We start from the raw sequence: 22488 nt of genomic DNA, 5'->3' as shown, positions 1-22488 counted from the left end.
GGCCAAAGCCAGGCCCAGCAGCGCCGGTGGCAGCGCCGCTGGGATAAAGGATTTCAGAGAGGGGGAACCCAGGGGAACAGCGACTGAGCTGGAGAGAGGGGTGAGACTGTGTGAGAGGCAGAGCCCTGCAGCCCCCCCAGGGCAGGAGGGGCAGGGGGGGCTCCAGGCGCCGGAGCAGAGATTCCTGGCAGCCCGTGCTGGAGCCCCCGGCCAGGCAGGCTGTGCCCCCAGCCCATGGAGCCCCCGGCCAGGCAGGCTGTGCCCCCAGCCCATGGAGCCCCCGGCCAGGCAGGCTGTGCCCCCAGCCCGTGCTGGAGCCCCCGGCCAGGCAGGCTGTGCCCCCAGCCCGTGCTGGAGCCCCCGGCCAGGCAGGCTGTGCCCCCAGCCCGTGCTGGAGCCCCCGGGGGAGCAGACCCCCACCCGCAGCCCGGGGAGGATTCTACACCGGAGGGACCCACGCTGGGGCAGTGCGTGGAGGACTGTCTCCCGTGGGAGGGACCCCGCTGGAGAGAGGAAGAGTGTGAGGACCCTTCCCCTGAGGAGGAAGGAGCGGCAGAGACAGCGTGTGATGGACTGAGCGCAGCCCCCGTTCCCCGTCCCCCTGCGCCGCTGGCGGGGAGGAGGCAGAGAAGTTGGGAGTGAAGTTGAGCCCGGGAAGGAGGGAGGTGTTTTGAAGATTTGGGTTTATTTCTCATTATCCTGCTCTGATTCAGTTGGTAATAAATTAATTTCCCCAAGTTGAGTCTGTTTTGCCCACAATGGTAATTGCTGAGCGATGTCCCTGTCCTCATCTCGACCCACGAGCCTTTTGCTGCATTTTCTCTCCCCTGCCCAGCTGAGGAGGGGCGATGGAGCAGCTTTGGTGGGCACCTCATGTCCAGCCTGGGTCAGCCCACCACACTAGCTCTCCATCTCCTGCATGTAAAGGCAGACCTAAAATCAGTCTTTGCAGCCGAAGGCAAAATCAGCATTTCTCAAGTGTTAGCTTGCTTTTCTTCTAGGAAAAGAAAAGCCTGTAATAGAATTGTTGGCTCTAATAAGAAAGCTCAGCCATAATCAAAGGAGTCTTATAGAGCCTGATTTAGCCTAGCAACTCCCAATGCCTGAATTCTGCAAAGAATTTACACTTAGAAATATTAGTTTTCTTCTGCTTTATAAAAGCATTATTTGAAGGATGAGGTGAGAGGAGGAACTGAGGTGTGTGATCTGACAGTTCAGGAAGCGGGTGGTAAAACAGAAGCTGCCATGTGGCTGCAGGGTTTCTCGAAAGATGCTGTTTATATTATTCTGAAAGGACAGTTGTCCATAGCACAGAAGCCTCTGTAAGGAGCACCCTGGCAGAGAAGCCAGGAGTGGGAAGGGAAACTCCTTCCCTTTTGCTAGGGATGATCTTCCTTTTATAAAGGGAAGACCTACAGACCGACCTCCCGGCCAGGTCCATGGAGAAGCTTGCACCCCACGCTTCTCTTTTGTAGCGGCTCTGTGGGGAGAGAATCATAGGCTCTGTGCCTGCCAATCCAGCAGCTGTGTGCTAGTGGTGAAGCTTGATTTTAAAAAAAGACCAACACAGAGAAAAAAGAATGAAGACGTCTACTCCACGGGGATGTAAGAACTGTACAGAAAAAGATGAAAAGCACGCCAAGATGAGGTTAGCAACTGCAGATTAAAGTGACTTCAGCCCCTAAAAGACGCATGGAAAATCCTGTTCTAATATTGTTCAAAACAGTGCTCAAACCAGAGTTAAGTTAGAGAAGAGACCTGTTGGCCTGAACTACTGCATTTTGTAGAACTTCATTTTTATAAAATTAATTTCATGCCTTTTCAATGTTATGAAATTCAAGCTATTTTTTTTCTTCATATTATTTGGACGATGAAGAAAACAGGAAAATTGACTTTAGACCATGAGAAATATGAAAAGGCTTGGTGAAACATTTTGCATCTTTACTCAGCTTCTGAAAATTGTATCTCTTAAGTAAGTCTTCCAAACTTGCAGGAAGTTTATCATCCATAACATACGGACTGGAAAAGTGTTCCAGCCTTTTTATCTGTAACACGATAATGAAATTGTTGCAATGAAGAATGAAAATTCTTCTCAAAACCAGCTTATATAGCATTTGTTTCAGTGTACGAGTTGCTTCTCAGTTTAGTTACTTCTAAGAATCCCCTAAAATGGTAAGTTGGTTGAAGATGGAAACACTGCAATAGCGTACATCATCAAAAGAATTCTCCCTTATCCCAGCAAAAATTTTGCATTAACAACGCCACATCAGGTTTCCAAACACTATGAATTCCAGAAGATTATAGAATCATTATAAAAAAGCCATCTGTGGGGCTCAGTATGTAGAAGAATTACTTACACTTAAATCATGGCTTATGTTTGACTCTTAGTTGTGTCATCACACCATAAAAGGCTGAGTGTTCCTGTCCAGCCTATCACTGTGATATCTGGCATATCACACAGACTGTGAAACAGCTGATCATTACAGAGACATTTCCAATAAACTCACCTAGGCTCAGCTCCTTATTCCTAGTTGTATTTAGGTAGCATGCAATGGCCCAAACAAGATCGGATCACTCCAAGTGCTGAGCAAACACAAAGCAATCAAGCCATGCAGCACTAGAGGCGCCCAAGGTGAAGGGCAGAGCACCTGATGTATTTTAAAGGGTTTAACTCATCTTTAACCAAGAGATTCATTTACAGACTGTAACTCGAGGGAAAAAACAAAAGGCTCCAAAAACCTGCAAATTCACCACGCGTGTTACATTGCTGCACATCAAGAACCAAACATCACTGGCTAGGAAGGAGTATTTTAATATGCTTAGCATAAATTTCAAAGCAAAGAGCAATTCTTTGGTGAGCCTCAGCATAGTGATTAGGCACCCAACTGTAATTCCCACTCTACAGAGCAGGAAGCAGTGTGTCAAGCCTGGGTGAGCTCAGACTGCTCCGACCTTACACTGCCCTTCCTCACTGCTGTGTCTGGCAGTCTCCAGATAGCACGAGTAAGCCAGCTTTACAAATTGATTATATGCTAAAAATGCAAATTTGCAAGAGTCTTTGAGATATGAGTGTCTTGGGGTTAAGTTATTCAGATAATGCTTAACTTCAGAATTCAGCTGTCATCGGTAACAGTGAACATTATATTACTTATATTTTGGGTTTTATTAATAGAGATAGGCTGAATAGTTGAACCTCATGCTTCCCCTGTAGTTATGCAACAATGCAATGCTCTCGGGGTTGCAACACTTTGAAGCCAAGTTCAAAACCCATCACATCCATTCACTGTTCCAGAGTAAGTTTAAGGATTTGTTTTTGAATTCTCAATGCAGTTGCTGTTCTGAACAGATGCTGGGGGGGGGGGGGCGGGGGGGAAGGAAAGAAAAAAAAAAGGGGGTGAGGATATTACCTTTTAAACTTAGATGCATTGCTCTTTCCACAAGGATATTGACAGCAACCGTATTTTCCAGAAATACCATGTTGTCCTCTTGTGGTTTGCCATTGGTGACTTCTGAACTTATGATATCCACTTTCTGACTCTGATTTTCAAAGACTTGTTGGCTCAGATCAGGGGTGTTCTCTGCACCTTCATCTTCACTGTTGCTGTATTCCTCAGCACAGTGAAGTCTGCTGGACAGAGCAGCAGAAGTGGAAGAAAGGACGATGTGAACCCGTACAGCAGCTCCTGCTAGGTTTGCAGCATTGCATCTGAACAATGGATAAACCCCTGCAAGAGAATTCACAACCAACCAGCTCACCAAGCCAAAGAAAATCTAGAAGCTTGGAAAACAGCTGATCAAGTTCATTACAGTAGAGATCTCATATCAGACCAGCACAATGAATCTGGATTTTCAGTGTAATTTCTATACAAAGCATCACCCTGAAATATCAGCTTGTAAAGGTTAAAACCAGTGACCACTTCCCCAAATTGGGTACACCTTCATTTTCCCACTGGTAGCTCAGACTACTATCTTAAAGCACATCAACTGCCTGAGAGCCCTGGAAATAGTGCCTCTGCATCATTTTACATACATTGAGAATACAACATACACACAGCATAAAAACTTATTTTAACTCTTTTTCCTTCTCCCTTCCCTGAGCATACTCAAAAGAAAAGCCAATGACCTGTCCACAAATCTTCCTGCAAGCTGGTGGCTGATGGATGACAGAAGCCTAAGTAGATGACAGAAGCCTAAGTAACCTAACAAAGCAGAAGTTTCCACGACCTTCTCAGTGCTTAGTCATTTGCTTTGACTGCAGGCATTCAGCCTCCTTGACAGACATTCTTACTGCTTCTCACTCTATAACAGTGCCCAATCCATAGTGCTGAAGAAACATTCTTCAGCAATCCACATACGCTAACTGCTCTCCCTATTACTGATCATTATCCCAGTTTTTCACCCCTTTAAACTTGCTAAGTTTTGAATTCAGAGAGTCAAGCATTTTAACCTTGTTTACCTTCAGTGAAAGGGGGAGCTGACAGTGTGCTGCACCCTGGACAAAACAAAACTGTAAACATTTTGCTTAAAGTGACTAGAGAGGTAAGCAAACTAAAACATCAATAAAGAGGGATGAAATATGACAATGCCCTTTTGGAACTCACCGCTAACACTTAGTGTTGTCCTTGACTTCTCTGCTAATGCTGCAAGGTCAACGTAGGCAGATCCAATAAGGCGATCTGTATCAAGTGGTCTTCCCACATCATTTTCTCTACCGTATGTCCACCACACCTGGATTTCTAATTTCTCCTCTCTGAAGAACCAAAGCAGTCCTTGGCTCCTTCTGAGAGTCACCTTGTTTGGTTTCTTAAAGTTCACCGTAACACCCTTTGCGTCGCCACTCAATTTTGGCCTCCTAAGCAAAGTCCACGTGGCTTCCTGATTATATAGCTTATACCTGAGGTAGCAGTAAGTGCTTTCATGTAGGTGCGTCTGGCCTGCAAGCAGCACACAGTGGACTGGCAGCCATACTCTCGGGGTTGAGACGGTCACAGTCACTGGACTGTCACTCTGCTCCCATTCGTCGCTGTCATCCACACTGTCTTCATGGGTCTCCTCACCGTTCCATCCTAAAAGCTTAGCCGCCTCCAAAACACGCTCTCGGTCATCCTGATGAGCAAAGGTAACAGAAAGTTCCAGCCCTCCCACAATGGTCTGCATGATGTTTGTGCAGTGTGAAGGCATTAAATCTTCAGATAGGGTAACTGGGTACCAGCCTGAAATACCTTCAGGAGAAGAGATCATAATTAGCCTTGTCTTACCTTTTGAAAAATGTCAATAAAGAATTTTCCGCTCTCTGGTCATTAGTCAAGGACCAGTACTTGAAGTGTTTATTTCTTGTGAAAGGGGAATTTGTCAAATCATTTCTAAAAGCAGCAAACTGTTACACCTCAGAAAACTTTGGCAGTAGCTCTGATCCCAAAGGCATTTTAGTTTCCATTTCATTAACAATACTCATTCTACAATGAAACTATATCCCATGAATCTCCAATTATAAAATCAGGCATTCTCATGTCTTTGCTCATCTCTCCCCATTAAACACAAAATGAAAATTGCATGTTGGAGAAAATGAGAACTCTACTGAAACTAAAGCAGAAATAACTAAGACTACAATGAAAACATCATTATTACAAGACATCATCATCATAAACTAACACTAGCTAGAGGAGGTATTTTATGTTTAGTTTAAAGAAAAAGGTAATCCTACTGCTTTCTAACTTATCTAAGCCTTTGTTTCCAGCTTTGAGATCTCAAAAGCAATCGTTGGTCCTCCACTGAGCACTACAGCTCTTGGACTTTCCATCTTAAGCTAGAAAATAAACAGCACTGAATAAAATACTAAAGAAGTATGCTGGTTTTAGCTGGGATGGAGTTAAATTTCTTCATAATAGCTTCAGGATATTCATTCATCTACCATACAGCGTACACCCTGAAAACGTATCTTCAAACCACAGCCTTTATATGAGATTTCTAATACAGGATTTTTAATGAAGACATGTGCAGTGTCTGAAAGAACTTTGGTCTAAAAAACAAAAATTCCACAAAACCCCCAAAATGTGAATGAAAATTGTTTTAAGAAATTACAATAGCATTTACACAGAATGTCAGCAGCGTAACACTGCTGCACTACCTGATCTTCTTCTCAGCAGGTCTCTGGTTGGAATTGTGACTGTCCCAAGAAGACAGTCTCTTGATGTCCGAGCTGCCAATTTGTCAGCGGCTGGAAAAGAAATAATTTTGTAAATACACCAAACTGGAACACAAGATTTAGAAGTGATTGAGACAGTATCGCCTTTGAAAGAAAAATGTATTGCCTCAACAGCAAATAGCTCAGCCGTCATACTGAAAATATTTTTAACCCCTAAAAAAAAGATCCAAAGTCAAAACAAATTGTCCAGGATATATCAGGCCAAAAGCAATGAGAAACAGGGATGTGAACAAAAACCTGTCTGTAGGCAGTGCCAGTGCACATTCCGGACAGGGTACATACTCTACCACCGCTGAATGAGGAGAATCTTTCAGGGAATATTTCCACAGATGAACACCAAGTAACCAGTGGGGAGCTGGTCATTAGTTATGCTAACAGCACAGCTTTTCTCCTGACTTTCCTCCCCCAGGTGTTAAAAACAATGTCATCTTGAGCTAAATTTTGTTTATAAAATAATTCCTGTGGTTATGTTGTAAAACAACACTGCCTATCTGCCACAGGACTGTTGGAGGATTTTAAGCTATCGTTTTTCTGAATCTCCATTACCTCTCATGAAGTGGAGGCAATAAGGCATGCACATACAGGTGACCAGCACGTTCGAGGGAGGGGGCTCTGCCCCTCTGCTCCTCTCTGCTGAGACCCCCCTCCCCAGCGCTGCGTCCAGCTCGGGGGTCCTCAGCATCAGAAGGACACAGACCTGTCGGAGGGGGCCTGTCGGAGGCCACGGAGCTGGTCAGAGGGCTGGAGCCCCTCTGCTGTGGGGACAGGCTGGGAGAGCTGGGGCTGTGCAGCCTGGGGAGGAGAAGGCTGCGGGGAGACCTTAGAGCAGCTGCCAGTGCCTGGAGGGGCCGACAGGAAAGCTGGGGAGGGGCTTTGGGCAAGGGCAGGGAGTGGTGGGACAGGGGGGAATGGCTTGAAGCTGAGAGAGGGGAGATTTAGGTTGGACATGAGGAAGAAACCCTTCCCCGTGAGGGCGGCGAGGCGCTGGCCCAGGCTGCCCAGAGCAGCTGTGGGTGCCCCATCCCTGGCAGGGCTCAAGGCCAGGCTGGACGGGGCTGGGAGCAGCCTGGGCTGGGGGGAGGGGGCCCTGCCCCTGGCGGGGGGTGGGACTGGCTGGTCTTGAAGGTCCCTTCCAGCCCAAACACTTCTGTGACTTTACACAAAGGCAGGATGCTCCAAGAGTCAAGCACTATTATGCATTATCTTTTCATTTAAGAGGTGATACCGATCACCTGGAGTCTAAAAAAAACCTCAGCTCTTTGCACAAGGGGAACAGTATCTCCCAAAGCCTTCTCTGAAGACAGTTTAGATATTAGCAATGGCACATCTTATCAGCCGCACAGAATAGTCCCTGGAAACATTCAGGGTCAGGCTGGATGGTGCTCTGACCAACCTGATCCGGTGGAAGATGGCCCTGCTCATCGCAGGGATTTGGACTGGACCATCTTTGGAAGTCACTTCCAACCCAAAGCATTTTATGATTCTACGCACAGTCTCTCTTCTAAACTAAAAAAATAAGGGGAACGGATCATTTTGCGACAGCATTCAGTCATTGTTCCCACTTGTCCTCCTTACCTGACCTGGTGCTCCGATGGTAGACAGAGAAGACGATACTGGCAGACTGCAAGAGTTCCCCCAGACTAGAGGCTTCTCCACTACTTTTCTGAATGATGAGGTTACAAGGAAACTCTACATGATGCTCGAACTCGGGGCAGAAAGTACAAGCCACAGCTCGTGTGCTGCGTCTCTCTGCCTCAGGTAGGAAGGAGAGGTTCACAGAGACATAAACATTAACTCCCACACCTGCGCAGTACTGGACCGAAGGGTTCTTCTGTCCCACAGCTCTTCATTTAGCATGTAACAAGAAAGGAAGAAAGACAATGAATCTGACGCACAAGGAATCTAGGAACCAACGCAATTAAATCAAGGTTTCAAGCCTTTGTGGTGAAAAATAGGACAAACCAGTGAATGTTGTAAGTCAAAGCGATGTGGGTTCTGGCTGAATATTATTTTTCACCATTTTTTTTTCCCATCTGGACATACGAGGAACAGATAAGAAATGGTGAGAGTAACTATCACAAGGTTCCTCACTGGTGGCTGTGCTCTTATCACTGTCATGATCAAAGTGGTTGAGAACGTACTCAGCACCTTTAAAAATATCCCGTACTGCAGAAAAAGCTGTAGCATAACTTCCCAGAGAACCTGCTCTAGAAGGAAGCAAAATGCCAAGCCAAATCAATTTTACAGACTAGCCCTGACAAGCAAAAGTAGGTGAAATTAGCAGATGGAATTATTTACAAGTAAAACAGACCCAAGTATTACTATAACTCAGGCCCACAGACCTGAAGGATGAGGAGTCTGAGGCCATTCAATTTTAATTTCTCCAAGCACCATACAGTAGCCATCCTTATCCTACTGAGTCTACTTTAATGAAGCAGGATCAGGAGCTCAGCAACACTGAGAAAGGGCCAGTGAGCACTGCTCTCAAATGACAGGAGCTATCCTTCTCTTATGGAACTCACTCCCTCTCTTCTAGCCCCTTCTTAATTCTTCAAAATCGTATATTGGAACTGTTCAGGAATAAGTTCAGGTGCTAGCATGCACTTAGAGGAGCAGCCTCCGGATGAAAAGGAGTATGTTTCAATTACTAGTTTCTCAGCGTTTCCACAGTGAAACACCGGAAAACAAATCTCAGCTAGTTTTTAGATAGCATCAGCAACACCAAGACCCAATGACCAAAGAGATACCATTTTACATCAGCCAATTTTTATAACAGCTTTTGGTGTAGCAAAATGTGGAAATGTAGAAAAATGTGCCCTTACAATCTCGATCCTTCTGCAGAACGAATGCTACCACACTCTACTACAGCTTAAGGGACAAAAATAACCACTGGTGCTCTTGATAAACTTATGTTCGCTTCTGATCAGAACCCAGCTTGAATCTTGGTCTCTGCAGATGGAAAGTTGGCCAGTGACAGTTTGTTCTAATCTAATGGCTCAGCCTGCTGCCTGCCTCCAGATAAGGCTATTTTAAGAGAAAAATCTTCCTTTTTGAACTCAGCTTTACCTAGCTGCTGCTTGCAAACCAGATGCTCTGTGTATGTGTACCAAAAGAGAAACAGCTTGAGCCATTATTCCTGCTGCTGGTTTCACAGACCGTTGGTATCTCACACTCACATCAAGCAAGCCTGGATTAAAAGAGAGAAAGGAAAGAATAGAAATGCTCAGTTTTTTTATACAGTTACATCCAACATAATCAACACTTTGTTATACCTTTTCCTACAAAACGTAGTCTACTAAAAGCAAAAGAAGAATTCCATAGGTAATCCATTGAGATGCAAGATGCTAGACTTCAGCCAGAAGTTACAGCTTTATACAGGAGGCACAGAAGGAAATTTTCAGAACCTGACCTCCTGGCAGTCAGGTCGGGTGATCTCAATGGCTCCCTCTCAGCAGCAAATCTAGGGCATAGTAAAATTAGGAGAGGCTGTTTCACCCAGCCGTGCCCTCAGGTGTGCGTTCATTGTAGTAGTTGTAAAATATCCTACTGCAGCATTTTAACACCTTTTTTTTTAATAGCACTGCAAGTGACAAAACTTTCCAAAAAAAGACAGATTTTCTGTTGCTGCACGAAGCTAACTTAGTACAAAATAACCATAGCATACTGAATTCCCTCTCCAGCCACAGCTTTTTGTATGGCCTTTTTTCCAAGAAGCTGCCTCAGATTTCCTCAGTGGCCTTCCCAGAGCTGATGTTTATATGACTTGAAAGACCCACAAGGGAACAGAAAGACGTTTCTGCTCATGCTACGCCCCATAAACAGCCCTTCTTCGGGTCTCCCATTCCTTGCTTTGCATGAGAAGTGGAACCACAGACGGTGGCTCATTTGGCAACTAAGCCGTTCAAAACACATGGGAATAGCTTTATAAAACTTGTTAGGGGTGTGAGGGCTGCTCACGTCTGTCTAATCGCTGATTCTTCACTAGGTACGGTGATAATGAAAGCTGAGATGAAAACCACTCAGGGTTTTTATCCGTTGCCAACACAAGTACATATTTTTCTTTGCCTTGGAGGGAAATACATAGGCTCTCATTTTTACACAGAGAATCACAGAATTGTTTAGGTTGGAAAAGACCTTTAAGATCGAGTCCAACCATTAACCCGGCACTGCCAAGGCCACCACTAACCCATGGCCCTGAGCACCACAGCTACACCTCTTTTAAATACCTCCAGGGATGGCAACTCCACCGCTTCCCTGGGCAGCCTGTGCCAGTGCTTGACAATCCTTTTGGGGAAGATGTTTTTCCTAATCCTCAATCTAAACCGCCCCTGGCGCAGCTTGAGGCCATTCCCTCTGGTCCTGTTGTTGTGTAGGCGATGTTACGTGTTACATGTTACAATCTGTTGCATATTTCATGTTTACAATGTGTCACAATGTGTCGCGTGTCACGATGTGCCAGGTGTCTGCATGGATGCCCATCCCCCACCCCCCGATGGCCAACCACAGCCCCTTGCTGGTGTTCCATCCCTCCAGCACTGCCTTGCTGCCCCCAGGCTGCTCTCCCACCCGCCGGGTGTTATCCCACAACCATGAACACCCCCAGCCTTCCTTACCTGAAGCCCGCAGCTGAAATTCCCCTGAGCCATCAGTCCGGGGGACCAAGGGAAGGTTAAAAGTCTGAATCCCTATTTCTTCACGATGCTGCATAGTCGCCATGGCACACAGCCGTGACAAGGGCAACGTCCCTTTGGCAACCACCTGGTCTCTGACATTTGGGTAATAATACCTGGTAAGGCAAAAAGCAGCGGCATCAGTCATGCTGTTTTGATGACGACAGTGATCACCATTTCTCTCACGACTGCACGTAAGTCAACTTTAACTTGTGCGTCTTCAAACACTAGTATCCCAATAGCTAAGAGATAAACTCAAATAAATGAATTTCTACAGGAAAAAAATGCCCAGTAAGTGCTGAAGTAAATGATACAAATATACTTTTGCACTAGTCCTACCAAGTCAGCTAGCAGAAACTGCTAAAAACTGCCATCCCAAAGACAAACAAGAGAAGAATCTGGCACCAAATATTCTCCACTCCATTTTCCATTAATAAAAAATACTGCCAATACTTTCAGAACAGATTTGTGGTACCAGTTTGTGAGTGTAACAAATCCCTATGGACCATTTCTTAACTGCTCTACTTGGTTTCAGACTCATCCTACGCCGAGTTTTGGCACTGTATCTCCTGAAAAACGGGTAGATCAGGAGAAAGGCATCCGCTGTATTTTCAGTAGCAGTAACTGAACAACGTGGTAGCGCTATGACTTGTGTTTTCCTTTCCGTTTTAGGACAAATCCTGAACATTAATTGACCGTTGAGCCTTGGGTACAGCACTGCCTGAAGAGCAGTCCCAACTTCTTGGAATATTACACCTGTTGGTTTCTACTTTTTCCCCATATACCTATAGGAATAATTTAAGATGCTGACAGCATCATAGCAACAACTCACTGATTTGGAACCTGCGGTGAGTATCTGCTCTCCTGTCTAATTACAAAGATCTGTCAGTAAGCTTTTTCCACTTTAAATATTACAAACTGGTAAGAGGATGTTTACAGAATTCTTAAAAGGCTTCCAGCTCCGTAATTTGCTTCTTTCACCCAAACCAGCCGAAATTTACCAGCCACTACCAGTGAGCAGTCAGGGCAAGATTAAACCAAGTATAACTATCCTCAGAAATCTGAGCTAAAGCACATTTTTGAAATGCCAGGTACTAACAACTGGTCAGTTCAACTGCTCTGGTCATTACCAACATTAATGTAAACACATCCAGCATGTAATAATTCTCAAGTGACTGTGAACTTTAGCTTGGTTTGTTTTACTACAGAATGAACAATTATAATAATTATGCTTTCCTAAAGCCATCTGTCTTCATGATCTCTTCATGGCCTTCCACTAGTAGTAATTAGCTTCAAACACCAAAAACCCCACAACTGAACTTACAAACATTTTATAGTATTTTTTCTGTAATTGGTGGCTTGCATTAGAGAGAAAACCCAACCCCAAAACAATGAAATCATACTGCCAGGGTGCTATTAAGTAAAATTTAGATGTGCCAAGCATTTAAACGCTGCTTTTAGATCACTACGCTGATAACAAAGTGGAAGAAAGCAAACTAAGAGCACACACCTTCTAAGCAAGAAAAAAGTAATTAGCACTTTTGGAAGGGAAAAAAGGGCTCGCATGTCTTAAATGGAATCTTAAATGCAGACTCATCACCAATGTTGATGAGCTCAACACTTTTCCACTTATTATTAAATATCCATCCCACAGCTAGAGATTTTTCAATACCAGATGTGTCGCTATTTGTATTGCTGTGACATCTAAAAAGAATACAATGTTATTCTGTACCTGCACCAGACTTCAAACTGGATTCCTCCTCCAGCCTCTCCTGGTGCCATATATGCACTGACCAGGAGCCTCTGGACTGGGACATCAGCAGGAACCAACAAAGTATGATGATGCTCATCATTAAAGACAGGATCGGGGACACACAGAGTGGTTGCTGTGCGAAATGGCTTTAATCTGATGCCTACAAGTCAAGCAGAGTTGGTTAAAAATGGCTGCATGCAGAGGTTTCAACCTTTTTTCATTTGCAGTCCTTCAGGAGGCAGGACCCATGGACAGTAAGTGACATTCTCCTGCCAGAAGGCTTGCTCTTCTGAGTTTCACTTCACAAATCTTTTACAAGCAACTCACACAGTCCCATTAACCTGTGAGCCACCAGCTGAAAACTACTGTTAAATGTGGCTGGAAGCTGACACAGTTTACAGGAGTTACTATGGTACAATGTTACTGACTCTTTTTTCAGAGGAAATACGTATTAGTGATTCAAAGCACAAGACTCCAGATCAACATTAAGTAATTTTCTACAACTGCAATTATTTAAACACTCCTTTATAATCCTAATGATCTAAAGCAGACAAGTCTTCTCTGGGTGTATGCATGAAAAAGAGCATCTTGAAAGGCTCCTGTATGTAAAGCCTTTGTTGAAATTAACTGTATACAATCTGCGAATCTGTTTTTGCACCTTTGCAAGCTGGCAAAACCCTCTAGGATCTTTAACAAAAAGGTACCATGTGAAGGGATTCAGAACTAGGTATCTTTTTTTGCTGGGAACTTTGCCACCTACATCAGTCAAAGCAGGTCTTTAATGTACTGATGCAGCCCAAGTATGACAAGTCGCAGGCAGATCTTGTTGGGAAAGCAAGCACTGGCTGCATGGAAGCTCAGAAGAACACGCACCCTCTCACTTAAGCAGAGAGAACATTGCTAAACAATATTTAATTAAAGCAATGCTCTAAATAAAGACAGATTATAAAATAAACTAACCATCCTCATGCAAGTCAGTTCCTTGCAGTGCACCGCAACCAGCCTCTTGAACTGGGAAACAGTACTGTACGTAGCAGTCAGCCTCTCCCCAGACGGTGGACTGTAAGGGAGTGAGTCCTTTCACACTCTCCACACAAATCTCAAAAACGTGCTCCACCAGTTCTTCCCCTTCTTGGTCTAACTGCTGATAAAACAAAGGAAATCCACATGAAAAGGATGACTCTTCAGGAAACAGCATACAAAAGGACTGGGAGCATAAGATTCTAAGAAGCCTGAGACAGAGAGCAGAACCATTATCTGCCATTTACCTCCTAAAGTTCACAGCAACACTGAAAGTCTGATAGCACTTTTTTTTTTTCTGCAAAAGCCAAAAAACACAGCACATAAAAAGCAAGGAAGTTCCTACATATACAACTCAGTGGTAGGGGCAAAACCTGTATGGTACAGAATATGGCTGCGAGAATTAAGATTTTCTGTAATGTTGGGGTTTTTTTTACCAAACTTGTAATGAAGATAGAAGCACTGGGTATACAGAGCAATACAAAGAGCAATAAAGTCAAAGCCAGTGACAGAAAGCTAGTAAGAAAAGAGTACAAACAATATAATTCTGTGTAGATGTCCTGGTTTCAGCTGGGATAGATTTTTTTTTCTTCTTAGTAGCTAGTGCAGTGATGTGGTTTGGATTTGGTTTGAGAATAACATTGATAACACACTGATGTTTTTAATTGTTGCTAAGGAATATTAGTACCAAGTCAAGGACTTTTCAGTTTCTTGGGCCCTGTCAGCAAAACGGCTGGAAGAGCACAAGAAACTGGGAGGGGATGCAGCCACGACAGCTGATCCGAACTGGCCAAAGGGATATTCCAGACCACAGAATGTCTGGTTGAGTATGTAAGCTGGGGGAAGAAGGAGGAAGAGGGGAACATTTAAAGTTACGGTGTTCATTTCCCAAGTCGCTGCCATGTGTGATGGAGCCCTGCTGCCCTGGGGATGGCTGAGCCCCTGCCTGCCCATGGGAAGCGGTGAATGAATTCCTTGTTTTGCTTTGCTTGTACATGCACCTTTTGCTTTACTTATGAAACTGTCTTAATCTATGAGTTTTCCCACTTTTACCCTTCCGTTCCCCGCCCCCCCCCTCCCCATCCCACTGGGGGAGAGTGAGTGAGCGGCTGTGCAGGGCGTAGCTGCTGGCTGGGGTTAAACCATGACAGTAGAGTATGATCATTTATAACAAAATCGGCTACAGCATCAAAAGAGATCGGGGATCACTGGTCCGTTAATGAACCCACTGGTAAAATCCTTTTCACATGTCCCTAACAACAAGAGTGAGGATTTACTGAGCAATACCGTTACAGGCTTTGTAGGAGGAGGGTCCAGCGAGTGGGAAGGACGCTGTGTGACAGGAGGCACCATTCCTTCTTCATTTTTTAGCCTTTGCAGTGCCACTATTTGATCAGCTGACCCCATCGCCAGAATGACCCTCAGGCTTCCACTTCTACTGCCAGTAAAAACATCTATCACAGGCATATAGCTGTCCACAGCAACCACTGGATATTGAGCCTGAAGAAGCAGGCGGGAAATCTTTGGATCTCTGGAACAGATGAAAATAAAAAACCTCTGGTATGAGAATGAGACATCTCAATATGAACATGATCACACAAAGCTCATTTTAGATGGGACTTTCAATGCAGTTAGAAACCAATCTATCTCCATTCCTCCAAAATTTGGCTCAACCACATTAGTCTTCACAAAGCACAGATCCATGAGCTGCTGAATGGAAAAGGCTATTTTCAGCAATGACAAAGTACAGCTTTCCAAAAACTAATGTACCCTTACTTATAAGACAGTCTAGAGATCTGTGAGCGAGGTGATGAACTGGAACAAAATTCCTATTAATATACTGTAGCCATATTATACTTCTATGAGGCAGTTACATGTCTTTGGGGAAGGACTTGGGCAGGAAGAAAAGAAGGAACAGGGACAGTCTCCCAGAGAAATGTAAAACCATCTAATAATACACTGAAGGTATACACAAGCGAACTACAGCGGATTACTGAAAGAAGTTATACAAATGACATGCTAATAATTAACGAAGTAGTGCCCAGTCAGTTCCAGCACCATCTGATTTCCACCTATCACTAGTCTGACCAAAATAAAAGCAATTAATCCTCTACATTAGAAAGAATCTCTCTGGTCCAGTATTCCCATTTTTTTTTTTAATTGTTTTAAGCAGGTATATTACTTGACTGCACTAGAAGCCAAAACATTCAACAAAAAGATCAAAGAGCTCTGGAGAGACCCATCAACTAAGACAACAACTAAAGCATGAAGTATTTAAGAGATCTTTTCAGTACTGCAAGCAGTGTCCTGTGCTGTGCAAACTGACAACATCTCTAGCAATGGGATCTATGCAGAGCATGATCAGGAACAAAATCATTCCACCAGTCACAGTCTTGGAAAATCACCAATGGAAAGCCACACTCAATCTTCCTCTACAGTTACTTCGGTCTCTTACAGTTTTACTCCTTCATGGAACCACAACTTAAAACTGGCTCCAAACCCGATGCAGCATGGTGTCTTTATTTCTTACAGTCCACTTGTATTTCTGTATAAGGACAGTGTAACTTACCCAGATACTGCTCAGTGTAGCAAACTGCCAGAGAAAGCTGGCAGGACAAAAAATGCCTTCTGCTGTCAAGTATAATTAAGAACCCTCCCACACAAATCCCAGACACCATCCCTCACGTCTTTCCCTGAGCATCAGTTAGGATATTTCCCAACCCCATAAAATATGGAACAACGATATTTACTTGAATGAGATGTAAAACTGATGCAAAGGAAGTTTAACTAATCCTAGCAATCTGTCACAGCCAGGGCTTCCCATCTTGTTCCATGCTTCAATAATCATGACATTGTTCTTCAGCCGCTCCAGGTGTTTGGAAGTCAATGAAAAAGGCATCACCTGAAAGAGTTTAATGCAGATTTAGAATACACTGGAAACTATTTGCTAAGGATAGAGCATTCCAGTAACACCACATCGTTCCAGTTTACAGAATTGTGCTCTTTAGAAATGGAAATTAAAGATGAAATGCATACCTGCCTAACAAGTTCCAGAAAACCGGCAGGTTTGGCAAAGAGCTAGCCAGGAAAATTAATGTATTTTAGGTAAATTTTAACGTAAGATCATATGCTACCTTAAGAAACATTGCTTTTATCTTTAAATGTGTGGTTACTAAACAGATAAATCATTTCAGACAACTTTCAGATGTCTTCTGCTATGTTTTTACAATTCACTCTTTCAGCTGAAGACTAGGAAGTCTCACAAATCACTAGCTATTGTTAAAAGTAAACCAAATGCATTTGAGCATCCTGACATTCCCAACGAAAAATGTCCAGTAAAAAATTACAAACTTGTAACACTATTAAATGCCTGAAATTTTGCTGTTTGCTGGGGGAAGGCTCTGGCCCATACTAGGACAGTAACCCACACTTCTGAGCTGCTATATTAGTTGAGAAAAAAAAAAAAAAAAAAAGAACTGCATTTCAAACTGTGCAATCCAGCCAAAACAATACTGAAAATACTTCTAATATACTGGACAGAGCCAAGTAGAGAAGCTCCTACATATATAAAAGTAACTTATCTTTGAATGATGTTTGTCAGTGTGGAATAGCTCATTTCAATCAGGGTTAAATGGAAGACATGTGACTTGCCTGAGAAAAATTAAAGGCAGGCTGTGTTGTGCCCCATATGACAGCAGATCGTGTCGCCTCCTCAGTGCTGAGCAGCTTGCAGTTTAAATACACGTTACAAGAACTGTGGAGCCCACTGTCTTCAGCAACAAAATCCTTTCCATCAGGCACCATCAACAGCACATGCAGTAATAACCCATCTTCTTCAGATGCCGTTATTTGCGTCATCAGGTTACGGGCTACAGGGGTTGGTACAGCCCGCGGTGGCTGCACGATATTCACACTGGCTGCTCCTGTCTTCTGTGCCTCCTTGTAGTTGTGAAGATTCAAGCAGTGAGGGCTTTCTGCATTTACGTCCTTCCTGTTGGGCTCCTGGAATTCCAGCCGGGGACTTCTTACAGCTTGAACTGGGACTCGCTGCAGAGCCACAGCTGACCTGGCAGCGGTGCGGGTGAAGTCTTTGTTGTCGCCTGCAAGCTCTAAGGATACCTGCATTGGGCAAAGCAGAGCGGGCTAATCGAAAGATGTTCCTCATACAAAGACAAGAGACTGCAGCATAAATTCAGGTAAATGCATTGCACATTTTGTTCAAGAGCTGTGTTAGATCATCACCCAGAAGGCTTACCTTTAAACACATGCTGGTTACAAGCTACAACTGTCACTGCAAAATAAACCACATGCGATTTTATCAAACACAGCAGTAACTCAAGTGCAAAACCATATAATTACAGCTGAATAAAGGAAAAACGTAAAACCAATTGCCAAGCTGACTGAAAAATAACACCTACCCAGCCAAAGCAAAAAGTACTGTGACAAGGTATCACAACTGTCATTTGCTCCACTCTGCTACAGCATGGGCTGCTTAAGAAAAATTATGAAAAACGAAATGTTTCTCTCCAAATGTTTTCTTTCACTGCTCTTTCACTTTTACATTCTCTCCTGATTTTAGCTGTCCCGAACTCCTCTCCCTTCTGTGGGCTCCTTTTTCTCTCCACTGGTCTACATATTCCACTGCATTTGTCTTTTTTTTTTTCCGAGACTGGCTTTTTTGGGTTTTGTTTTGTTTTTTAACACTGTCCTATGTTTGAATTGCCTCTTCACATTGCCAAGATTTGCAAGAGAAATAGTCAGATTGGTATGAATGAAAATGTGTGTGTGAAAGCAATGAAAGAAACACCAGAATCAAGGTTAAAGGAATTGCAAGTGTTAATTTGCAAGTGTTAATTTCTACAGAGCATCACAGATCTGCTGGATTCATTCACATGATGAGACAGCAAGAAGGGGAGAACAAACTGAAGCCCAGAAGATAAGGTAGCAGGATAAAGAAAAGGACTGGAGCCCAAATAAGGAAAACGAAATTTAGACTCAAGAATTTTGCCTACGACTTAGGAGGGACAAGATACTGCAGCAAAAAATGCCAAATGGTATCTCCTCCTAAAGTGTATGAAGAACAACATGTCCAAAGATGAGAAGTTCAAGGGCATCTGTCAGAAAGAACCCAAGAAATGCAAAGTGGACTCAATAGCCGACATCCCTTTTCCTCCATGCCCTGGCCAGAACAGCTGGCCCCACATATACTGTGGGTAGGCAGGTATTACATTGAGCAAGTGAAACCTAGCAGACAGGGCAACCAAAATCACTTTTCTTTAATATTAGCTTCCCCTTCCATCAGCTCTTACCTCAAACTTTGGTTCATTAATTCCCCACAACACCTCCTTCCACTTTTCTCCTCTCACACCCTGTTCCACTGCATTCTCTCCCGCAGAACACACCATTTCTCCTCCCTGCCTTCAATTAACTTCTCCCACACCTAACCTCTACATTTTACGTTTCAGCCTTCTGCAGCTCCTTTACTGGCAGCTCTGCTGAATGGCTTCTCCACCAGAAGTTTCCCATCCCCTGTGACAGAGGACATGGCTCATGCTGTGAACTACAAAGTGACAGAAGCAATCTGTGCTGACGTTCCCCAGGAATAATATAGGAGCTCCGAATGTAAAATTCCCAAATACTCTCTTAACCCTTCCCTTGGTAATCTAGAGAGCTGTTTATCCTCAGAACTGCCAAATCTCTCAAATGTGCTGTGCAGGACCATTAATCCTCCTCAATTAAATGTTGAGCATGCTGGTAGAAACTTTGGCTGGAGAAGAGAACTCCTGAAGTGACCGTGTGGTACCAATGACAGGGAGCATCAGGCCTCTGTGGCAGGAGAGAACTCAGCTCATGGGTGGAGCAGAAGCCAAAGCTCCCAGCTTGAACATGTGCCACTCAACTGGCTTGTAGAGTGATTTCTGTATCCAAGCCTTAGCTTATTGACTCTCATTTTACCCTGCAGCCAGGGGAACATCACACAGCAAGATCCTAAAGACATGCAGGAGGTTCAAAATATTTCTCCAAAACCCTAAGGAAAAAAAAAGGTTCACGTTATCTTGTATTGGTCTTAAGAAACCTCCGTATCTGAGACCTGGCAAATTAAAACAGAGGAAAGAAAGAGGAGGGAAAATTTCAAAAAGAAGGAACATGCAGCCAAAATTAGTAATGACAGGTTGTTTAACTCGAAGTCTATATGGTAAAACACATACCTTTAGCGGTCCAACTTGTGTCTGATCTCCCTCTTTTCCCACAGGTATCTCGCAGCTGACAGTGAGCAACCCAGACTGGATAACCTTGCGTAACTGAAGCGCTGCTGAGCCAATGGCCACTGGCTGAGGGCAGAAAAAGAAACCATTTTGCAAGATTTCTGCAAGGTTGAAAGAACTAAGGGCGGGCATGTTGTGAAATGAAAGCCTTCTGGGAAGCCATGGCCAGCCACTCACCCTACTACTCCTATACCGTTAGTTGTACCTATAGGAATTTATAGGAAAGTTTCCCTTAGTTCTAATTTCAAGTCTAGGACAACAGTAAGGAAAATTACCCCAGTACCTACTGTAAACAGTTCCAGATTAATGCAAAAAAGAACATCTCAAATCCTAGTAACTGAACAAAAATTCCATACTTAAAGACACAATTTATTCACCCACCAAATCTCCTATTAGAACAGATGGGCAGATATTCTTGGTGTTGATTAAAACAAAACACGAGCTAACACCTCTCACTGTCCTCATCACATGCAGATGATTATGCAAATATTTTTTGCAAAAATATACTTTTTAAAAAAAATTTTTTTTTTTTTTTTACACTCATGCACCTACCCCCCAAATCCAAATGCACAAGTTGTACCAGTTTCTCACACCTCGTGTTGTTCTCCTTACCCTGGGCAGAGTAGTGGTATCAAATGCATCTACGTTAACTCATTCTATATTGCTAAATGAGCTGTGTTCTTATTGAAGACTAATGTTTGTAACTGATCCGATATGCTTACATAGTAAGAGATCAGTTTGGAAGAGGAGGGAAGGACAATTTTTTTTTGCCTGTCAGTCTTGAACTCATAAAATCATTTAGTTGGGTGACCAGATTGAACAGCAATTAGCTCAACTTATAGTATCTGCACGTAATGTCATTTCCCTTGATAATATCCAGCAACGGTCAACTAAGCCGCCCAGTCAGGCCACGCTGTTTTGCCTCTGATGGTTGAGGTGGCAGCAATCTCAATGAAGCATTGCAGAAGACTTCGAAAAGCCACTGCTGTCTGTGTAAGTATTGGAGGAAACAGAAATGCAAAGAACTTCTATAAACAACTTCTAATAAGTACCTTTTTCTGTGTGCTTTTTCTCATGTAGATTTTAAAAGCGAGGTCAGAGCTCCACCAGTGCTCTATCATTGTTCCACTAAAACGGACAGGGAACACAAACCGCTGCTGAAATTTCACCACTGCAAGGAAGACAGAGACTTGTGAGGTCTTAGCTGTATCCAGAGCTAACCTGTCTTTTGAGCCCGATCAGGAACAGAGAAATCCTCAGTCTCTGCAGAGAATGTGCAGGGCGAGTAGACACGGGAAGTTCAGAAGGTATGAGGAGAAAGTGATGCACTTCTGAGGAGGATGGAAAAGCACACAGCAAGCATTTGTACATCTGCCAGAATCACAGATCCAGCAAGGCTGGGAGCTGAAGGGGGAAGAGCTGTTGCTGGAAACCTCAACAAGAATCTCTCAAGGATTCAACCTAATAAACTATATCACAACTCTGTAGGTAATTCGCTACTTTGTTTTGGTTGCTCACAAGAGCAAAAAATCTTCCAAATTAACTGAATATAAATAAACTTTCCTGTGGAGATTCCTCTGTTACATGCACAATCATTTAATTCTGCATTACTTAACACCAAGCCCAAAGTAAACTGTTCTTCGCTTTCCAAGGCCAGAAAACAGCAGGCAGGCAGTACCACAAGCATCTAAATAATAACAGCATCTAAAGGCTGCAGTCGATTCAAAGTCTGTCATCCTAGAATGCAGTAAGACTTTCCATTCTTCAGTGGGAGAATATATATTTCTATATATGTTCTGTGGGAGATCAATATATTTCAAGACATATCTTGAGAGAGTCAAAGCTGAGCTGCAAGAGTAATCACAAGTTCAGGAGAAAAATGGCATCTGCAAGAAAAGACTGAACGAATTGGTGTTTACTCTAGAAAAGAGTAGTACAGCAGCAGTGTTGAAGTAGTACACTTTCCTTGTTCACAATGGATAAAGTAAGTATTCCTGTGATGACAGAAAACTCAGGTTAGACATAAGAAAACTTTTCTAACAGGAAACACAGTGCTTCTACAGCTTGCCTAGGATGCCTACGGAATTATTCCCATTGGGCATCTTTAATAAATCGGATAAACAGCTCTCAGGAAAGATAACAGTACAGTGGACTGACTTGACGGCTTCTTCAAATTATTTTCAGCCCTACCTATTTTTCTGGGTTCCAAAGAGCTGGAGCTTAATCTCACAAGACGAAATCCAGGAGGCTGTATTATTTTTGCATTACAAAGAGCTAAGGTTAGGTAGAGTTAGATGTTTTTTTCTGGACACAAATGGAGAATATAAAAGAGAACTCAAAATTACTCCCAGATCTTTCAAGTGCCACCCAGAAAGATGCAAAGCCAATGAATGACCATATGGGAAAGGCTTTTGAAAGCCACCCTGGATTTCCAGTTTCTGGGAAGACTGGGCAGAGAGGACCTTGCTCATACAGCATTGTCTGCTCACTGAGGAGAGAAACATAGCATGAATTGCCCTCAGGGATACAAACACTGGTGACTCTCAGGAAAGAGATTTATGTCTACTGCTTTGA

At 43.5% G+C, this 22488-nt stretch overlaps 1 protein-coding gene across 5 annotated transcripts in view; it reads right to left on the bottom strand.

Annotated features, from left to right (window-relative positions):
- The window catches only part of C2CD3 (C2 domain containing 3 centriole elongation regulator), a 52472-nt gene that overhangs the window by 20212 nt on the left and 9772 nt on the right, over positions 1–22488 (bottom strand). For 4 of the 5 annotated variants that reach the window (XM_056328473.1, XM_056328476.1, XM_056328477.1 and 1 more), the window contains exons 12-24: positions 20967–21085; positions 19858–19980; positions 17300–17767; positions 16399–16550; positions 14936–15179; positions 13589–13772; positions 12608–12788; positions 10819–10991; positions 9272–9392; positions 7781–8049; positions 6128–6217; positions 4602–5222; positions 3408–3725 (exon numbers count right to left, since the gene is read on the bottom strand). In XM_056328473.1, the coding sequence (XP_056184448.1) occupies positions 3408–3725; positions 4602–5222; positions 6128–6217; positions 7781–8049; positions 9272–9392; positions 10819–10991; positions 12608–12788; positions 13589–13772; positions 14936–15179; positions 16399–16550; positions 17300–17767; positions 19858–19980; positions 20967–21085 (3063 nt within the window). The remainder of the gene's footprint in view (positions 1–3407; positions 3726–4601; positions 5223–6127; positions 6218–7780; positions 8050–9271; positions 9393–10818; positions 10992–12607; positions 12789–13588; positions 13773–14935; positions 15180–16398; positions 16551–17299; positions 17768–19857; positions 19981–20966; positions 21086–22488) is intronic. The other variant, XM_056328474.1, reaches the window with a different exon arrangement.

Source organism: Falco biarmicus, chromosome 2 (assembly GCF_023638135.1).
Source record: "Falco biarmicus isolate bFalBia1 chromosome 2, bFalBia1.pri, whole genome shotgun sequence".
NCBI lineage: Eukaryota > Metazoa > Chordata > Aves > Falconiformes > Falconidae > Falco > Falco biarmicus.
The sequence above is the reverse complement of the archived record's forward strand: the minus strand, read 5'-3'. Positions and strand labels throughout refer to the sequence as shown.